Below are 21539 nucleotides of genomic sequence, written 5' to 3'. Positions count from 1 at the left end.
ATCCCATATATATATATATATATATATATATATATATATATATATATATATATATATATCCCTACAATGTACAAGATTTATTAATAAATTTATTCCCTACAATGTACAAGATTTATTAATAAATTTATGATATATATATCCCTACAATGTACAAGATTTATTAATAAATTTATGAAAAAATCATTTTATATTCTTGTTATGATAGTGTTATCACTTGGGATAAATTTGTTGAATGCTCCGCTTGCAAGCAGCGGAAGGGTAATGAGGGAGTAAGAATAACAAGGAGGCATACTAGTAAAAAAGAGTTTATTATAGAAACAAAGGAACACAGATATAAAGGGAAAGAGATAGAAGGAAGGAAAAAGATTTAATCTAAAATAATTAAGATAAAGGAATAATAACATTAATCCTGGAGACAGCTTATTTTCCCCTACACCTTCGGGCTTCGGGGAACAATGATGGAAAAATTGAAGAATGGAAACAAAACATTTGTTAGCTGCTGCCTTACTATGAGAGCCTTCTTTTTAGTTAACTAAAAAAATCTGGGAGTACAAAAAAACCTTCCTTTCATTTTGTTCTTGTAATGACTATGTGAGTAAGATCGATTAGGGCTTTCCTTGATTTTCTTACTTCCTCATCATCACTCTCCGGTAAGGAATCAATTGCTGCTGCTGCAAGATTAGCATGCTTCACAGCTAGCTCCTTAGTCCTTTGTATACCTCGGCTCTTTCCAAGATACTCCAGGGCCTACACATGCAAATATAAAAATATGTAATCTGCGTAATAAGCTTGTATGATGTGGGTTTTGTGAAACTACATGTTTAATATGAAGGGATAATAAGGCTTTAGTTCAGTCATAGTCATGTTGATGCCCCATAAAAGATACTGAAATTTGCATTCCTGAACTTAGAAGTGTTTATGGTACAAATTAAAACTCAATATATGACTTCAAAAAAATAAATCAAATAAATATAAAACCTCATTTACCAATACATACACACACAGGCACGCCCACACCCACACCCACACCCACACTGACACAAAAATATATAAAATCAACTTAAACAAATCAAGTCTGTTAAAGAATAATATAAACCATTAAAAAGACCCTCACTCAACAACTTAAGTTTTTGGGTTGAATTGGTTCTTAACATGGTATCAGAGCCTCGTGTTCCAGGTTCGATCCTCACCGCCCCCCACTTTCTCTTGTGGAATTTCTTAGCACAGGTAGACTGAGCCTAATGCATCATCCACCCTTCAAGCCCAATGGGCTCTCATGTGAGAGGGCGTGTTAAAGAATAATATAAACCATTAAAAAGGCTCTCACCCAACAGCTTAAACTTTTGGGTTGAATTGGTTCTTCGTAAAGTCAAACAGCATAATTGCCTAACCATAAGTTCAGATGCTCAAGCAACATATCTAAATTCTGCATAGTTTGGTTTGGTTGGTGGAAACTTACAAAACTTCAAGAAGCCAAGCAAATAAAGAATGTTGGAGCCATAATAAACATTGGGAAATTTTAATTTTCTATTACTTTCTGTTATCCTGCCCATTTAAAACATGAAGTGCAACATTCATGTGTAGTAAAGCTTCAAACCTATTATCAAAGATACACCTTCATAAAAAGCAGGGAAAAATCAGCCTCACTACTATCTCCTGCTGAAATTTTAACTATAAAAGTAGGAAAGTTCAGGGTTTATATTCTGAACCACTTTATCAGACATGCCCTAGTACCTTGTCAATAATCTGATCAAACTAAAATCTTAATATGTATGAGCAAAAGAATGGATCAACCAAAACCAATTGTAACCTCTTCAAATGGCAAATTTACCGAAGCCAAAGATCTCAAAGTAGTTATTACTTTTGTTCTGTCGCATAAGAGCAAATTATGTAGAATAAATGCAGTCAAGTAACATATGTTAGCGTACCAGATCAACATTCTCAGGGTTTTCAAAGCCCTCTTCAACAATTGCATGCAACTGATGGAATTCCTCCATCGCAAACAATATTGGAGCTGTAACAATTCCCTGCAACAATTTTTTGGACCATCACCAGGTCAGACAGTAGTATAAAAATAAAACAAAAACAAAACCAGATCTAATGAAAGATAAAGGCAAACCATAATATACAGGAAAAAAAATTCTTTTAAATGACATCAACCCAAAAAAGGGTTTTTAGCATAGGGATCTGATATCACTGCAAAAATAAAATTCTTGCTGTCAACAACAGGGTCAAGAAAAAGCAGGATAAATTAGACATTCATATACAGTTATAAATGAAAAACGTTTCAAGTCAAGAGCAGGCAGTACTTTACTTATTTTATATTAGTAGGGTTTTTTGGAAGTTTCTTTTTCATGATAGAACTTTAATTCATTGTAGGTTAATATATATTTATAATTAGTGAATTAAGAAATTACAGATTATACGAAAATTTGGTTAAAGATTGAAATAGTACACCTCACGTGCAAAGCAAGCTTGGTACTTGGATTGTTTTTATCTAGCAAATAAAAAGCAAGCTTTTAAGGACACAAACAGTAATTTGGTTTAAAACCATTCACGTTTACAAACAATGGAGGGGCCAGTATAAATACCAGGGAGTCCTCCATGATCCGTCCCCACTGAATAAAATATGGAAGTCTTTCAGCACCGTTTAATGATAAAGATTGTTATTTTATTCAAACCTAGCCATAGATAATGTCCATCTAAAAGCAGATATGCAACATGTAAACATGGACAAACATAATGTAGATAGAAAGATGAGGAATTATGGTTCTATTGACAAGAGAGTGTGTATTTTCTTTACTAGCTTAACCATCAAGGATTCATTAGCTTTCATTAAAATATTCTACATTATAGTTCAAAAGTCAAAATATTTTAAAATATGAAATTACATGGCGGATGTCTGACAAAGAACCCTTTCCAAGGGAAGCTGAGGTGCCTGTGAAATCAAGCACATCATCTATCAACTGAAACGCCAAACCCTGCAAACAGTGGAGAGGGAATTAAATTATGCCAAACAGAAAAAATCATAAACAGAAACATTTATAACATGCACAGACAGGTAGACTGATATCAACCAAAATGTTGCCAGATAAAATGGTGGACACATCCTGAACACTTGGTTTCATTTCTTCTCTCTATGCAAAGCATCTAACTATTAATCATTAAACACACTGTTTACAACAGAAAACATTGTACTGAAAAGTGTCACTCTACGAATATACACACCAGATTTTTTCCATACTCAAAAGCAAGCGTTGCAACTTCTGTTGTTTGTCCTGCAAGGATGGCTATTGCCTTGCAACTATTTGATATTAACGATGCTGCCTTGTAGTACGTCTTTTGCATATAATATTCCATGCTGAAAATATAAACAATTGTTCAAAATCAAACCAACCATAGGTACCCAATATGTGTCTATGATTCAATGCATTCTTAAAAGTTAAGTTTGATCTATAATTATGTGTTCGTGCAAGGGAAATCCAGGAATTTGAGAGACATCATAACACAAATCAACTATCTCAAAAGCTTAAGCTATTAGGTGGAAGCGGAAGAATAATTTTAGATTTTATATTATATTTCTAAAACATCTCGTCACAAAAAAGTCCGTTGGGCTTAAAAGATGGATAATGGCTCCCCTGCCTGTGCTAATAAATTCAACAATTTTATTAGAATATTTTTAAAAGAATGAGGCTGCAAGCATTGAACTCTTGATCAAGTAATCACAAAGGTTCTGATACCATGTCCAGTAACCAATTCTCTCAAAAATTTAAGTTATTAGGTGAAGGTAGTTGAAAGGTTTCTATTTTACATTATATTTCTAATACAAATTACCTAAGATAAAGGTTAACTTCGTAGCAAAAGAAAACACATGTTCATATATGACAGAAACAGACTTAGAAGCATACCTACACCGTTGATCAGATGTTGTTGTCATTTGCATGGTCTCCCCTGTTACAAGATGTTCCACTACTTTTGCCAACAAAGATACAACCTACAGAGACACAATCCTTAGACAGATGGCACGTACATAATTATGTGTACCATCACGGAAACTAGATAAATCATACATCTTTACAACTTTACATACGTATACATCAATGAAAAAGGACTGAATATTATTATTGAATGTATTTCAATACATGTTTCATTCTAATATGTAGACCTGGCTAAATAATTACTTGCTTAAAATTAAGTCTAATCTATGATAACTAATAATCATTCCTACTAAGAATATATAGTGGATATCAAACCATTGTCAAATTTTCATTCTTGATGTGTTGGTCTATCTCAATATATTTTGTCCTATTATGCTGAACTAGATTATAATATTTGTGGCTGATTTGTTGTCACAAAACATATTGATAGGCGCTTCATACTTTATTCTATGGTGAAAAAATGATCTTCATCCATAATAATCCATAAAATCCTTGTGACATAGCTCAAAATTGAGCCTTAGCACTTGATTGGGCAACCACATTCTGTTTTTTACTCCTCCATGTTATTAGGTTTCCACCCAAAAACATACATTAACCTCTTGTCAATAATTGAACCTGCATAATTAGCATTTTTATATACTTTCTTAGATAGATTTCCACCTTTCTAAATAATAATCCTCTTCCAGAAATGGTTTTAAATTACAGTCAAACTCGGTCCATAGCTTGTAGGTGTCTTACCCTCGAGTCAAGGTGTCTTACCCTCGAGTCAAGGTGTCTTACCCTCGAGTCATGGACGAAATGGCTAATAATACTGACACCACAAACTAGATGTAGTCTGGAATGTACCAAGTGTATCAATTTCCCTACTAATCTTTGATATTGGGCTCTACTAACCTTGGAACTCTCTTCATCATTTCCCATTATGTGATTATGTTCAATGGATACACCAATAGACTTACACTCAAGTATCTCTTTAAGAAGGTCAAGGACATATTTTCTTTGAAAAATAAAATATTTGGACCAGGCAACTTCAATTCCAAGGAAGTACTTTAGCCTTTTAACATCTTTCATTTCAAACTCAACTACTAATTTGGGTCATCGCCTAATATAATGATCTCATCAACGTACACAAGTAGAATAGTGAGTTTAACTTCTTGTGAATGTTTAAAGAAGAGAGTATGATCAACTTGACTCTGTCTTTATCCCCAGGACACAATTGTGTTTGAAATATTCTAAACCAAGCACGGGGAGACTGCTCCAACCCATATAAAGTCTTTTTTAACCTACACACCTTATCACTTCCATTAGTGGAATCATATCCAAGAGGAAATTCCATATAAGCTTCCTCTTCCAAGCGTTCATGGAGAAAGGTATTGAACAACAAGGAAGAGCAAGATTATCATAGTGTTCATCTTTGCTATTGGAGCAAATGTCTCTTTTAGTCAAATCCATAAGTCTAAGTGTATCTTTTTGCAAATAACTGCTTTATACTAATCTAGTGTACTACTTGATATTTCAAGGTATATATCGTTCTACACCCTTTTGGCTTTTTGTTTCCTAGTCTCTCAACAACCTCCCATATTCTATTCTTCTCCACTAAAGTTGGGATTCTAAAGGAATCTATAGCATAGATGAAGCTTTGGTGCCGCAAAGAAAGATTTAAGAAGAGATAAATTGAGAAATAAAATATTTGGTACAAGACCTTTTCCCTTTTCTCAGTGTGGTTGGTAAGTCGTCTAGGTCAAGACCGCAGTCAATTAAAGGAATATTTAAGGTATAGAGCTAACTAACATGAGAACTAGTGTCTTCAGTGCTTAACATAGATTCAGACATATAAAGTTGTTGGGATAGTTTGGGTCTTTTTTCTCCTTTGATACATTGATTTCAGTATGCTAGCCTTGGCCTTAGCTAGTTGAAGTGAGGTATCAAAAGAAGATGCTATTCGTGCAAACCAGAGGACAATAAGGGAAAGGAAGATTCAAAAGGAGAGTTCTTGGCTTCTCAAATGTTGTTCTTTTCCTAAAGCTAGGGACAAGAATAAAGGATTCATTTTCATGAAACGTAATATCTATGAAAACAATGAAATGACTTGAAGGGTGATAGCTTTTGTACCCTTTCTTGTCAGAAGCATAACCAAGAAACACAGATTTGACAACATGAGGATCAAACTTGTTAACATTATGACAACGTATATGAATAAATGCCACATAACCAAAGACATGAGACTATAGACTTTACATGAGACATATAAACTTGTTAATCCGTGTGTCTAAACTATACAATGGAGGTTCAATTATATAACTGAAAGGAAAGAAAATACAATGAGAAATACATAATGTGGGACTTCTAAACCACTATTCTTAACAATGGCCAAAGAACAAGAGCTAAAGGCTTACTGAGATAGTCAATGAGAGACCATAGGTGCTCCATCTCATCCTTACTAAGAAGTCAGATTGGCCTAGCTGTATTGAATACCCTTGAACCCTCCTATGCAACAAAAACCCCGGTCCTTCGCATGGAGATTAAAGTAGTTCTCCATTGTGTGATCAGATGTAGTTGTCATTGTTGGACTGGAAGAAGCTTTGTAAACTTGCTCCCTATCAATTTTGATCCATTATTGGGTTCGTCATCAAGCATGACAGCCCAAAGGCTTTATTCACCTCGAATAGTGTAGAAAACCTCAAAGAGAGAAGGAAGTTTCTCCTTTCGCCTAGGTTGTCAATAGCGGCCCGTAGCGCCGCTAAACCGCTACCGTAGCGGTTAGCAGCGGTCAGCCGCAACAAACCGCGACGCTACGCGACATTGGCCGTAGCGGAAGGTAGCGGCAATATCGCTACCCGCTACACCATTCCCATGTTGGAATTTGATGGAGAATCCGGAGATGATGATGATTTTCTTCATTAGTTCACTTCTTGTACTTGACTATTTGACAATTTTATTGTTCATTTGTGTTTAGTTTTGGATCCTTCCTTTATGTTTCTTGTATTTGACATTGATTGTGGAATTATGTGTTTGATTTTGTGTGACTTCTTATGTTTGAGCATTAATACAAAAAGCGATATTGCCTCGTTTCTTGACTGTTAGTATAATATATGTGGAATTAATACTTCACCGTAGCGGCAATACCGCTACCCGCTACACCGCTATACCATTTTCGGGGTCGGCCGCTACCGGCCGTTAACTGCTATTGACAACTATGCCTTTCGCAAAACTGGAACCTTAATAAGATCATACCTGAAACTCAAACTAAAGAGGAACCAAAAGATGTGGTCTCTCTAAAAAAAATTCACCAAGGTGGAAGCATCCTTGCTACGCTGCATTTTCAAATTTTGGTATTGATCTATGATTAAGGACCCCACAAAAATTTGTAACTAAGAAGGCTCCCGGTTTAGTAGAAAAATTCTGGTTCTTAACTCATAAGAAATGGCTATACCCTATCTCATAGAATAAGTTTTATAGAGGATGTCCCAAATCTCGTGAGTTGTGGGCAAGAATATGCGATTATGACAAACCTCTGGTGCCATAGAATCCGTAACTATGCCATGATCAGGGAGTCTTCACTATTCTACTCATCAAACTTTGGGTCTATCTTATTAAGGGTTTTCCCTTTAATGTGGTTAGCTTCTGTCATCCATTGAGGGTAATACAAATGACTTAAGCCCATTGTAGATAATATTTTTCAATAAGGTGTGTGAGCAGCATGGTAGTTGAAATGATGGATAGGTAGTGGTAAAGTTGTGGGTCGTCTCAGAGTCAAACATAATTAGGGTCAGGCGGACGGTGTGGCTGATTTGTGAAAGGTGATGGGATAGAGCATGCAAGGGATACTATATGGACTAGCGTTGGTTGGGGTACAAGAAGTAAAGTCAAGCTAGCTAGAACTGATTGCGGACTAGACAATGGCCAAATGCACACAAGAGTGCATGGCGGGGCCACCAGCCGTGGGTCTTCAGTGGTTGGACGATTTGGGACCCAAAACTATTGATGGGGGTTACTAGATGGAGAACTTGCGGCGGCAAACAGTGCCCGATGATGAGCGGTAGCAGCTACAGTCACAAGTGGAGTCTTAAGCACGACGAAGATAGCTGGGATGAATGCAGACTAGGGTTAATTTGCAAAAGCAAAATCTCCCAAATCGGAGCTCTGAATAACAACTTTAATGAAAAAAGACTTAATATTATTTCTGAATGTATTTCAATACATGGTTGCGTTCTAATATATAGACCTCGTTATATAATTACTTAACTAAATCAACGTTTGATCTACGGTAACTATTAATCTCTCCTTGTAACAGAATATTTTTTTAATAATTACAAGGGATATTACATTTTCGAGGATGCAGGACTATTGCAACACATATAAAACATATTACCCATTTACCATACCTCTGTATTTTTCAAAGAGGCCAGAGCAACACAAGCCCGAGAAAGCAAAAAATCTCCAGCCAATACTGCCAACTGCACAATATAACAATACACATTCAGAAAATATCACTGAACAATTATGAGCAAATGGCAAATATTATGCAGGCAAAAGGAACACAACTTTACACACATACCTTATTGCCCATTACAAAATTTAATGAACCAATACCACGTCTCGTGTCTGCATCATCCAATACATCATCATGAAGAAGGCTTGCAACCTGTGACAAAATTGTGCCATCATTGTTTTATATTTATAATAACAATAACGGAAATTTGGGGGGGCGGGGGGGATTCTTAAAAGCATATGCAGAAGTGGTACATCAGAATTATCAGTGGGCACTTTAGCAGTACACAATGAATTAAACAACCTGCAAACCTTCCAGAGGAGAGGGGCAGGGGCAGATGTTCTAATAGAGAAATGTCCAAAAAATACTAATTTGGGCATATTAGGATTGATTCTGTAATTAATGGTTTCCTTTTTTTCACACGTATAAGATTGTGTATATATTGTAACCCTAATCCTTTGAGGGATTCAAGTCAATATAGAATTTCACATAGTAGAATAGCCAATGGTTTGATTGGACCGGGTAATTGGAGATGGTGGCTGATGTTCGAGTTTGTGTTGCCAAACCCATGTTATAAAGTCAAGATTTGACCACTCTTGGTTGGTAATCCCATGAATACTCGAAGAGGCTTCTGTTTGAGAGAAGCATACAGGTGTAAGGTCTCACACTTGAGGGTAAGATTGTTAGAAATTCAAGTGTTGGTGATCAGTGATGAATGATGAAGTCCTACAGTGATTAGGAATGGACTATATAAGGATCATATAAGTGGAAAAGACCCATAAACTCAATACTTTAAGATTTTGGGTTAAGATGTAAAGTCAGCCCACTTATTATAGTGGATTGTTACTTAGCTCATTGATGGAGGTCTCCTTGGTTTTGGACTCCACCAAATGACCTAACAAGTATTTCATTGTCTGTTAAGGGAAACAAAAGAAAGTGATCGAAAAGGAAATAATCAATACATTACTTATGCAAAGCTTCTGAAGGTAAAAAAGGAAGATCGAGGGACTCTCCTAAAACATTTTGAGGGACAAACTATATAGCATTTTGAAACAGATTGTCACAACTAGGGGCAAGAAGCAAGTACTCAACTTGAGAACAATAATGTCAACTTGATTGATGGACCCTAAAGAATGAACAACTAAACCAAATCTGCTACCCACAATAATAATAATTAGAATCGAGAACAGATTGGGCCTAACTTAACCCCCAAATCTAGCTTAAGGAGGAAGGATTACAAAGTCATTATAAGGGGTACTTTGCCCTGTGGGATCTTAATACACACCCCTAATGCCTGGGACCAGAAAATTGGAACATTAAATTAGCAAAACTGAACATATGCAAGTTGTCAAGCATCAGGACTAGATAGGCTCTCATACTGTACTAGAATTGAGAACAGACTTAGCTGAACTCAACCCAAAAGCTAGTTCAAAGGAGAAAGATTGTTCAAGTCATTCATTATTAGGCATACTTAGTCAATATACACAACTGATGTGGAATCATAACAATAATAAGAATAATTGATAGAACAAATGGCTCAGTGAATTTAAGATCACACCGCCATTAATTAAGATATTCCCTTATCAGATACAGTATTTTTCTTTATTTACAAACATTACTAAACATATATCATAAATAATTCTGTCTTCCGCGATCAAGGAAAAACTCTTAATCTAATTGGGAAGATATTAACATCACAAAACTGGGGTGATAAAAGAGTAAAATATTTATGATCAGTCTCACTTCAGAAGGATCTTTCTCATACACAGGGAAACACAAACTTGAGTCATAAAATCATTTTGCAAGATCTGAAATTGCAGGCACAACAGCTACAAGGGTTTATCAAAACAAAAATTTACAGAAGAACAAAATCTATCAAAGGGAAAAGACGAAAATAAAACTAGAGGGTACAAAAAGATATCCACTTCGGCAGAAATAACAAAAGGAAAACACATAGCCAAAGAGGCTAAAATTTGCAACGAAGTTGTTTAATCTCTTTGCCTGTCAGAAATGGCTACTCCCACTACAAAAATAATAACAACGTCGTCTTATCCAGCAAGGTGGGTTAGCTACAAGGATCAAAGTCAAACAATGCCAATGGATTCTATCAAAAACCAAATTTTCAATTAATACATTTAGAGCAAGATCTTTTTTAATAATTGCTCCTGAAATCTTCTTCGTCTACCTCTATTAGTCTTCTCCCCACATGGCCAAGCCACTCTAAGTGAATTTCTATGGATATGATAGGTTATATTCCAACTTTCTTCCAAATACATTCATTCCTGATCTTATCTTTTCTTGCATGTTCATTCACTCATCCATAGCAGCAACCAAAATCACAAATAGAAAAAGACCATAAATACAGTCCTGTGCTTTCTTCAGATTTGAATCAAGTCCTTCAGACTCTGACAACCAGTTAATGAACTGCTAAGTTCAGGTCAATTATAGGTTTTCTTTCCCTTAGGAATTGTATTATACAATCAAGAGCCAAGGAATCACAGATAACAGCAAGTCTACAATTCAAGAATAATGGGTCATGGTACAAGTAAGAAGGGAGAGATATCAAGAAACTGATACAATCAATTGCAACATTGTTTAGCAAAAAGTAAACAAAAACAGTATATCTTTTAATCATTGTCAACATAGCTTGAAAAGAATCAACATAATCAAACTAAGTGGATGAATAAGTAAATTTAAGAAATATATATATATATAGTGTTAAGTTATTAGGAATCATATTTTTAAACAAAGTACAAACATAAGACACCACCTAAATGAGTGCCATACAATAAAATATAATAATACGTATTCTTAAGATAATATCACCAGCAGTATCAGGAAAGCATTATTTAATAAAAGAAAATTTCTAAAGGACTGACATGGATCATCTCTGTTATTTCTGCTATGCGTTGTTGTCTTGACCGTAGGTCAGCTGTCAAAACATCTTCTAGCTCAATAGGAGGAGAAGCTTTGGATATTGGTAGATTTAATGCTGTTGACATTAACAATATAACCTGCAGAAACATCTACGTTAACCCAAACACTGTATGAGAAATAATTAAGCTAGAAAGTCACGAATAGTACATGAGAGTAAACCCAAAAAAATACACATTTACCTCATATCTATATGCAACTCACATAGATAGATGGAGTAACAGTAAAAAAAACGAGAACAAGTAAAAAATAAATTAGAATTCTAGCTTTATTTAGAAGTATCCTTCTCTCTAACTGTAGAATATTCTAGAGTCTTTTACTTGTTTCTAGCTACTAGTATCTTTGAATAGTGTGATGCCTCTTCGGTTACTGTGTATTTTATTTATTACTTCATCTCCTTAACTACCTTGTAATATGTATAAAAAGAACCCTTTGGGGTGTCAATCTATATATGAAAAAAATACATTTCAGTCTTATATTACAATAATACAATATGGTATCAAGAGCAGGTTATCCTGTGGTCTTCTTGTAAACCTCCGTCGTTTTTTTTTTCTATTTTTTTCACTGTTTCACTTTTACAATTCAGAAACCATATCTGGACCCCTCCAATCACGAAACCAAGACCACCACTGAACTCAGAAACCATTTCCGAGTCGACCCACGTCAGCCCCGTCGCCGGACCGTCAGCCACGCGCCACCACCACAGATCTGCCTCTCCGACGCGTGCGAGCCACGCGCCACCCTGCCGGCTTCCGTTTGTCACGCGGCTTCCACAGAACAGCTCGTCTGGCTTCCCTCTTCCTGTTCTGAGGGTTTAAATCACGATTGGAGCACTTTTCTTGCTAAGTCCAGTTGTTTCCTCTTCGTTATCAAAGACAATAGGCGTGACCTGTTGCTCTCCTTCTTTTTAGAACGATGGAAGTTGGAAATAATGAGGATGAGAATAAGCATTCTAAAAAATTATCCGGTAATGTTTCCGGTGTCTCTCCTCTTTCCTGTTCTTCGTCTTCTGGAGACAACCCAGCTATACAGATTACTAACCACCGTTTAAACGGTAAGAATTATGTGCAATGACATCAATCTGTCAAGCTGTTTATCCAAGCAAAAGGGAAAATGAGTATCTTGATGGAAAAAAGGAAAAACCCGAAGCTGATGATCCTGATTATGATAAATGGATGACTGAAAATGCCTTGGTCATGACCTGGTTGACTAACTCCATGGATCCTGATATCAGTCAAACTTATTTGTTTCTTGATACGGCTCAGGAAATTTGGGATGCCGTTAAAGAATATTATTCTGACCTAGGCAATGCTCCTCAAGCTTTTGAACTCAACACCAAGGTAAGAGAGTTACATCAAGAAGGGATGTCTGTTACTGAATACTTTCTTGCTTTAAAAACTCTGTGGCAGGAGTTGGATCTTTATGATGCAGCAGATCTTCAAGGTTTAGAAGCTAATGCAAGGTTTAAGAGTTATTTAGAGAAAAGACGTCTCTATGATTTTCTTGCTGGCCTTAATCGTGATCTTGATGATGTTTGTGAAAGGATATTGGGGCAGAACCCGTTACCTTCCATTGCAGCTGCTTTTTCTATGGTACGACGGGAGGAACTTCGCCGAAAGATAATGTTGAGAGACAAAAACTCTAAATCCTCCGATGTATTTGCCCTAGTAGCAAAACATACTCCTCGTCCCCCTAGTGATGCAAAACGTTCTGACCGATGGTGTTCTCATTGCAATAAGAGTGGTCCCACTCGCGAAAAATGTTGGAAAATTCATAGAAAACCACCAAACTGGAAAACAAAGGGGCTGAACAAGAGTCGTGCTTATCAAATCTCTTCTGATGATAAGGGTGAGGAGTCTCGTGCCTCTCCAAACTCCGATGGTGTATTCATCCCGAAAGCTCAGTATGAGCAATTCCAGAAGGTGATGTCTCAATCTGCTGAGGCAACTAGTCATGTTGCTCAATAAGGTATGGCATTCCATGTTGATCGTAGTAGTCGTTGGATTCTTGATTCAGGAGCCTCTGATCATATGACAGGTAATGCATCCTTGTTTTGTTCTTATACCCCTTATTATCACTCGTCACGAATAAGGACTGCTGATGGTAGTTTTTCTAATATTGCGGGAAAGGGATCCATTAAGCTCTCTGATCATATTACTCTGAACTCTGTCCTTCATGTCCCTTCTCTTACTTGTAACCTTATCTCTATTAGTAAACTTTCCTCTGAATTGCATTGTGCTGCTAAATTCTCTGCCAAAACCTGTGTTTTTCAGGAACAGGATTCGGGGCTGATGATTGGCAGTGCTAGAGAGGAAGAAGGACTTTACTATTTTGAAGAAGATTCTCATGAAAAGAGAATTTTTGCAAATCACTCTTTATGTTTATCAGACGATTGTAATGATGTTTTGTTGTGGCATCGTCGTTTAGGACACCCAAATTTCTTTTATCTTCAAAAGTTGTTTCCAAACTTATTTATCAATAAAAAACCAAGTTCCTTTTTTTGTGATGATTGTAAGTTTGCAAAACACTCTCGTGTTTCTTATTCCCTCAGAGATTATAATGTTTCGTCTCCATTTACATTGATCCATAGTGATATTTGGGGGCCAGCTCGTGAAAAAAATATATCTGGAACTCGTTGGTTTATTACTTTCATTGATGATCATTCTAGAGTATGCTGGGTATATCTTCTAAAGGATAAGTCTGAAGCTGCAGCCACTTTTAAAAACTTTCATGCTATGGTACGAACTCAATTCCAGACCTCTATCCAAATCCTGCGAACTGACAACGGTACTGAATATTTTAATTCTGTTCTTGGGGATTACCTAACCAAGCAAGGTATTATCCATCAAAGTTCTTGTCCTAACACCCCTCAACAAAATGGGGTGACTGAAAGAAAAAATAGACATCTCATTGAAGTTGCTAGAGCCCTCTTGTTTACGATGCATGTCCCGAAATACCTGTGGGGGGAGGCTGTATTGACTGCCTCATATCTCATCAATCGGATGCCCTCTCATGTCCTGAATTTTCATTCTCCCATATCTTGCCTTACCCGTTTTTTCCCCTCCTTTCGGGCTTTCTCTTCCCTTCCTCCAAAGTTGTTTGGCTGTGTGGCTTTTGTTCACATTCCTCCACATCAAAGGTCAAAACTTGATCCTAAGTCTGTTAGATGTGTCTTCATAGGATATCCTCCTAATCAAAAAGGGTACAAATGCTACTCACCTTCTCTTCGAAAGGTCTTTGTTTCTATGGATGTTACCTTTTATGAAACACAATCATTTTTTCCTTCGACTTCTCTTCAGGGGGAGTCTATTGGTGTAAATGAAAACAAGTCTTGGATTCCAAATAATTCTACTATCTTACCTTTACCCTTGGAAACAAGTGTTGTTTCTTTACCTATGGAGACAGGGGGAGTTAATGTACAGGAGAAAAGGACAACAACTGTACCAGAGACTGGAGATCCTCTCGGTAAATGGGGAAAATTGTACAGCAGGCGTAAATCTCCTCAAGATCCTCTAGACTGCCAGAATTCTGACCCGAGTCCTAGTTCCAGCAATCCACTTGAGAACACCGGTACATCTGACCTAGATATGCCCATTGCCCTTCGAAAAGGTACTAGATCTTGCACTGCTCATCCTATTTCTCATCACATTTCATATGAAAAGTTATCTTCAGGTTTTCGTGCTTTCAACACTATATTAGACAGTACAAAAATACCAAAAAATATCCAAGAGGCACTTAATGACCCTAAATGGAGGGATGCAGTTTTTGAAGAAATGGATGCACTTAAGAAAAATGGAACTTGGGAATCCGTGGCACTTCCCAGAGGAAAGAAAACTGTAGGTTGCAAATGGGTGTTCACAATAAAATTTAATGCAGATAACAGCATCAACAAATATAAGGCCAGATTGGTTGCCAAAGGATTTACTCAGACTTATGGGATAGACTATCAGGAGACGTTTGCTCCCGTTGCCAAACTTAACTCTATCCGAGTCCTACTATCACTTGCTGCCAACCTTGATTGGCCCTTGCATCAATTGGACGTAAAGAATGCCTTCTTAAATGGGGACTTACATGAGGAAGTTTACATGAATCCACCACCTGATTTTGAAGAGGGAGATGGTTCAGTATGCAAGTTGAAGAAGTCTCTTTATGGACTTAAACAATCCCCTAGAGAGTGGTTTGAAAAGTTTACTCGTGCTGTTAAAGAAAGAGGATTTGTCCAAGCTCAGACTGATCACACTTTATTTTTTAAACACTCCGATAGTGGCAAAATTGCTATCCTCATTGTTTATGTTGATGACATAATTGTCACTGGTGATGACTGGGAGGAAATAAAATCTTTAAAGGGGGGTTTAGCTAATCAGTTTGAACTGAAGGATCTTGGATCACTCAAATATTTCCTTGGAATGGAAGTTACTCGTAGCAAGGCGGGAATTTCCTTATCTCAGAAGAAATATATCCTAGACCTGCTACAAGAAACAGGTATGCTCGGGTGCAAGCCAGCAGAAACTCCTGTTGAACCCAATATTAAATTGGGAATTGAAGATGGAAAAGATGTTGACAGGGAGCAGTACCAAAGGTTGGTAGGGAAGCTGATCTACTTATCTCACACTCGGCCTGATATTGCATTTACAGTTATCATGGTTAGCCAATTCATGCATTCTCCTAAGGAAAAACACCTTAGTGCGGTTTATAGAATCCTCAAGTACCTCAAAAACACCCCTGGTCGAGGAATGCTCTTTAAAAGGGGACACAAGAGGATGATAGAAATCTATACAGATGCTGATTGGGCTGGCTCTGCAATAGACCGAAGATCCACTTCAGGATATTGTACCTATGTCTGGGGAAATCTTGTGACCTGGAGAAGTAAGAAACAAACTGTTGTTGCCAGAAGCAGTGCAGAAGCAGAATTTCGGGCGCTAGCCTATGGCATTTGTGAAGGAATCTGGTTAAGAAGACTCCTTGAAGAGTTAAAGATATCTTATTCTCTACCTGTCAGACTCTATTGTGATAATAAGGCTGCAGTCAGTATTGCTCAAAATCATGTACATCATGATAGAACCAAACATGTGGAGGTTGATCGTCATTTTATTAAAGAAAAATTGGAGGAGGGTAGTGTATGTTTGTCATATATACCTACCAAGGAGAAAACAGCCGACATTCTCACCAAAGGATTACATAAACCCATCTTTGAGGATTTAATTAGCAAGTTGGGGATGATCAATATATATCTCCCAACTTGAGGGGGAGTGTAGAATATTCTAGAGTCTTTTACTTGTTTCTAGCTACTAGTATCTTTGAATAGTGTGATGCCTCTTCGGTTACTGTGTATTTTATTTATTACTTCATCTCCTTAACTACCTTGTAATATGTATAAAAAGAACCCTTTGGGGTGTCAATCTATATATGAAAAAAATACATTTCAGTCTTATATAACAATATGTAAAGAACCTTGGGATACACCACCCCAAAAGCTAGCTCAAAGGGTGGGAGTGTCCAAGGCCTTATAAACTCCACATTAGTTGCACATACAACCAATGTGGAACTATATATCTCAACACGCCCCCTCACACAAGAGCCCATTGGGCTTGAAGAGTGAATGATGCAACAGGCCCAGCCTACCTGTGCTAAGAAATTCCACCAGAGAAAGTGGGGGGCGGCGAGGTTTGAACCCAGAACACAAGGCTCTGGTACCATGTAAAGAACCTTGGGATACACCACCCCAAAAGCTAGCTCAAAGGGTGGGAGTGTCCAAGGCCTTATAAACTCCACATTAGTTGCACATACAACCAATGTGGGACTATATATCTCAACACTAACATATAGTCCAAACTACTAGGATCCCCTTGTATTTCCATTTATACAATTTGTCCACCTAATGTTATGTGTCAAAGATCATATTTGTTAGAGATATATAAAACTATTAATGTAGCTTCACCCAATAGCTTAAGTTTTTGGGTTGAATTGATTCTTTACATAGTATCAGAGCCTCAGTGTCGGGTTTGATCCTCACTGCCCCACATTTATTAATAATTAATTATATCTTGTGGAGTTTCTTAGCACAAGTAGGCTAGGCCTGATGCATTGTCCACCCTTCAAGCCCAATGGGCTCTCGTGTGAGGGAGCGTGTTAGAGATATATAAAACTATTATTGTAACATTACCCAATAACTTAAACTTTTGGGTTGAAATGGTTCTTTACAATATTTCACATAATTGTGTAAACCCCAGCATGTGATAGAACAGAGGAAACGTATCAGTACGTACGAATTAGTTAACCTACTTGTAGTAATTCTAAAGGGAAACTTGAAAGGCAGGAGATGCTCAATAAATTCAGCACTTTCCAAGCATAAATTTAATGGTCCTACTACAGTGATAATTGATATGCAAATATGAATCCAAACTAAAGAAAAAATTTCTGCAAAAACATACAACAAGATATGCATATCATTGAGCATATGCTTACTGTAGGACGAAATCTTTTTCCTTCCACCCCCATTTTGAAAAAGTATTCAGCAGCTGAGGCAAGCTTAGGAACCTGTCACGTAAACCCAATTTTCATCATGAACTAGACTAAATGAATCAGGAGTTCAGGACTCTGTTATTGATTCCGTGCATATATTAGAAAATAAACGAAGAACAGTCTGATACCTCAGCAACCACCATTGCTCGCAGCTTGTTACCAAGAAGTGATAGCTCATCAGCAACCAGTGAAAATGGATCAAGTTCATCCTGAGAACAGTACATGTATCTTAATAGAGAATTAGGTATCAATAAGTGATTGAAAAAAGCGGATGAGAGTCTTTCTATTAAATTCTTGATATTTTATTAAATCTATCTGTAATAGTCAAAAACAAAAAAGCTCAAGTTGTTCCTGAGAACAGTTTATGAATAACTCAATAGATAAATGATGCAGTTTGAAATCCTTATTATGTTCTTGCTTTTTATTACATATAGACATGTGCACACACATACATACACTGACACAATTCGGGGAAATTTTTCTATATTGGGATTTTTTCATTGTAAGAGTTTCGACGAAAAAGGGCGAGTTTGGGCCAGTGGTAAAGTTGTTCCTTTGTGACTAAAAGGTCACATGTTCAAATCCGAGAATGCAAGGGTAAAGCTACGTATAAGAAAATCCAACATGGCATAACCTTAAATGTATAGAAATAGAAACACCTCTAAGCAATGGGGATTCTGATCAGTACAGAGAAGAAAGAGGAGATACCAAGAAAGAACACAAAGAAATTTACCTCAACTATGGGGCTGCTTTGATGATGGATTTGATATCTACTACTATGCAGTGCTGGCAGGCCCTTTGAAAAATTTAAACTTCTCATGACCTGCATCCAACAAGAATCATGTACAAGTAAAATTCAGTGTTGCAAAACATATTTCTTTAGATAAAAGAAGACAACTTTATGAGAATGAAAAAAGACTACATAACTGAAGGACAAATGAAGGATAAGAAATTATCTTCTGACAAACTAACAGCGAGAACAAACCAACCACAACAGAACCACAACTAAATCATTAATACAATAGAGCTCTCTAGCACCTCCAAATATACCAAAGAGACTTCCCAAAAGAAACCATTTTCCGGGCATAAACCTTCATCACTTATTACAATATTCCATACAAACATAATGCTTGTTAGAAAATAATATAAACCATTAAAAAAGTTTTCATCCAATACCTTAAGGTTTCGGGTTGAAGTGGTTCTTTACATAGTATCAGAGATTCGGTGACCACAAGGTCATGAGTTCTATCATCACCGCCCCCCACTTGTGGAATTAAATAAACATAAAGTAAACCAAAAATTGGGCCTAAGCCTCCACCCAATACCTTAAAGTTTTGGGTCGAAGTGGCAATGCTAATCACTAAAATAAAAATTTCCAGGACAAGCATCGCTTAGTTAACACAAAACAGCTTCTATGTGTTTGCAGCATTCACAATTCCCCACAACAGGTCCATAAAAATGTTAAAATATTGCAGAGCAACAGCAATCACCAAATCCTAAGTGCTTCGCTATTGATTCGCAGCAAGTCAATTTTATAGAAAGGAAATACCATGAGCAACCAAGACCAGAAAGCATAATTAAAACTCAGAACTAAACATAGGTTCGGTCACTATAATTCCAAACATTTGGTAGGCACTATAATCATACACACTAATAGAATTCACAAAGCAATCATCCCATATGACACATTGCGGAAACCGTTCCAATTGGGAGAAAAAGGGGTGAAAGCAAAAAGTTCGAGACTTTAGATCGAACTACAACAAATGAGGATCCCACGAACCTAAAAAATACAAAACAAAGCAAAACTGAAAGGAAACAGTACCTGTTCGGTAGAGTCTCTACGTGACTGATAATTATGTGAGCAAAGAAACTGGTGGTTCTGGTCTCCATTGGACAGGAACCACCGACATCCTTTGAAGCTGCCTCTGAGGTTTCTTGATATCCGAGAAAATAGCATCGTATACAATGAACACAAGCTTAAGCTTCAGAGAGAGATGAAGACTTTGAGGCGGCGAAGGAGAATTGGAGTTAGGAGCGGTCAACAAAGAACGACGCAAAACAAACCTCTTTTGCTACGGAAGCGAAGCAACCACCCTGTAAGAATTAATGAAGTGACGACGGCGAAACTCAGCCATATAATTCTTCATTTTCCAATTTTCTTGCTCAACAATTTATCAAATAATTAGGCTTGGCAAGGCGTGTTAACAAAATTATAAAAATTATAAACAAAATAAATTTTATTATTACTTGCTATGATTTTGATGAATAATTTTTTTAAAATAAATAAAATATTTCAAATATCATTTTCAAGTTTAATTATAATTTATAATGATCATGTTATATAAATAATTGTTATGAGTGGTATAAAATTGTTCAATCATTTTTATTATTTCGAGAATATTCATTAAAAACAATTATTGTAAATAAGTTTGTATCTCATCTTATAATAAAAAGAAAAAAATCATAGCATATATGATATATTAAACAAAAAGCATACAAATATTGTGAATATTATAATTTCTTTACGCAATAGTTATATGGGTTCGTTTTTTCTAAAGTTACTTTAGATAACTTTATCTAATGTTCGTCGAAACGACGTCGTTTTGGAGCGAAAATCATGGTATATTTGTAATTTTAATTTATTTCAGGGTTATAATAGTCTTTATCATTCTAATTTTTTAATTTTTCAACTTCAAAACGACGTCGTTTTAGTAAACATTAGATAAAACTATCGAAAATAACATTAGATACTTTTTTCCCTAGTTATATTAAGGTTTAAACTTATAACTTCATGCAAGCTATTTAATTTTTTTCATCAGTAACTCACTCCTGATAATTTGTGAACATTATACTTTATAGAAATTAAATAAATAAAAAATATATTATTTCTTCAACATCGTTCTTACTCAATTTCAAAGTTATTTTTCCATTTTAATATTAAGAAAAAAAATTATTCATCAAAAATATATTTAAAAAATTTAATTATTATTTGAATATTATTTATGAGATTATTTTTTCTTATGGTGCATGAGATAACTTTCTCTCATGCATAACACAAAATCGTCGATGAGACTCGTTTAAATGAATGGGATTCACTTGTTTAAGTGAATCTCACTCGCTTTTTGTATGTCGCATGAGATAAGTTGTCTCATGCAATATGAGAAAAAATATTCTCTTATTTTATACACAAACACATGTTTCGTGTATAAAACATCATTTCTAGAGGTGAAACTGGGTCGGACCGGCCTATAGGGGCCTACAGCCCGGCTCATTAGTGGCTTGACCTGGCTCGGCCTTTTTACTTGACAAGTTGGGCTTGGGCTGATGTAAAAGTTTGATGATATAATTGGGCCGGTATATTAATGTATTAAGCTTGGCTCATGAGCCTCCAAGGAATCTATTAAAAGGTTGGCTCAGCACGTGAGATTGCCTATGTGAATCTATTAAAAGGTTTTTTGTTTCTATTCTTTATTCTTGTTTTTTGTTTTATACATTTATAAATTATTTGCCAACTTATGCAACCTTGGAATTGTATTTGCAGGGGAGAGAAGATGAAGATAAGTTTTTGGCTACTCTTGTAGTCATCATTCAGCAAGATGTGTTTGTTGTATTCTTGTAATTATTTTAATTTACATAGTATGAATTGGCTTGTT

At 36.2% G+C, this 21539-nt stretch overlaps 1 protein-coding gene across 1 annotated transcript; it reads right to left on the bottom strand.

Moving 5' to 3' along the window:
- Positions 1 to 354: 354 nt before the first annotated feature.
- On the bottom strand, positions 355 to 19950 carry LOC133286580 (solanesyl diphosphate synthase 3, chloroplastic/mitochondrial-like). Its single transcript, XM_061484012.1, has 12 exons — positions 19709 to 19950; positions 18620 to 18709; positions 18015 to 18095; positions 17830 to 17901; positions 11310 to 11444; positions 8497 to 8583; positions 8324 to 8395; positions 3909 to 3994; positions 3229 to 3361; positions 2892 to 2981; positions 1929 to 2027; positions 355 to 747 (listed from the first exon to the last, which is right to left on the bottom strand). Exons 1-12 carry the CDS (start codon positions 19841 to 19843, stop codon positions 568 to 570), a joined length of 1260 nt encoding a protein of 419 aa, XP_061339996.1. The 5' UTR covers positions 19844 to 19950; the 3' UTR covers positions 355 to 567.
- Positions 19951 to 21539: the final 1589 nt, after the last annotated feature.

The sequence above is a fragment of the Gastrolobium bilobum genome, unplaced genomic scaffold, assembly GCF_033153095.1.
Source record: "Gastrolobium bilobum isolate Gb01-03AN ecotype WA unplaced genomic scaffold, APGP_CSIRO_Gbil_v1 utg6309, whole genome shotgun sequence".
Classification (NCBI taxonomy): Eukaryota; Viridiplantae; Streptophyta; class Magnoliopsida; order Fabales; family Fabaceae; genus Gastrolobium; species Gastrolobium bilobum.
This window is presented reverse-complemented; position numbering and strand designations above follow the sequence as displayed.

Bases quoted from the DNA above. Each gene is read 5' to 3' on its own strand.
- LOC133286580 (XM_061484012.1), bottom strand. From the start codon at position 19,843: ATGCTATTTTCTCGGATATCAAGAAACCTCAGAGGCAGCTTCAAAGGA. The intron at 18,096-18,619 runs GTAAATTTCTTT...TACTGTTCTCAG, and splicing joins AAAGCAGCCCCATAGTTGAG to GATGAACTTGATCCATTTTC. The intron at 8,584-11,309 runs GTCAGTCCTTTA...ATTTTGTCACAG, and splicing joins AAATAACAGAGATGATCCAT to GTTGCAAGCCTTCTTCATGA.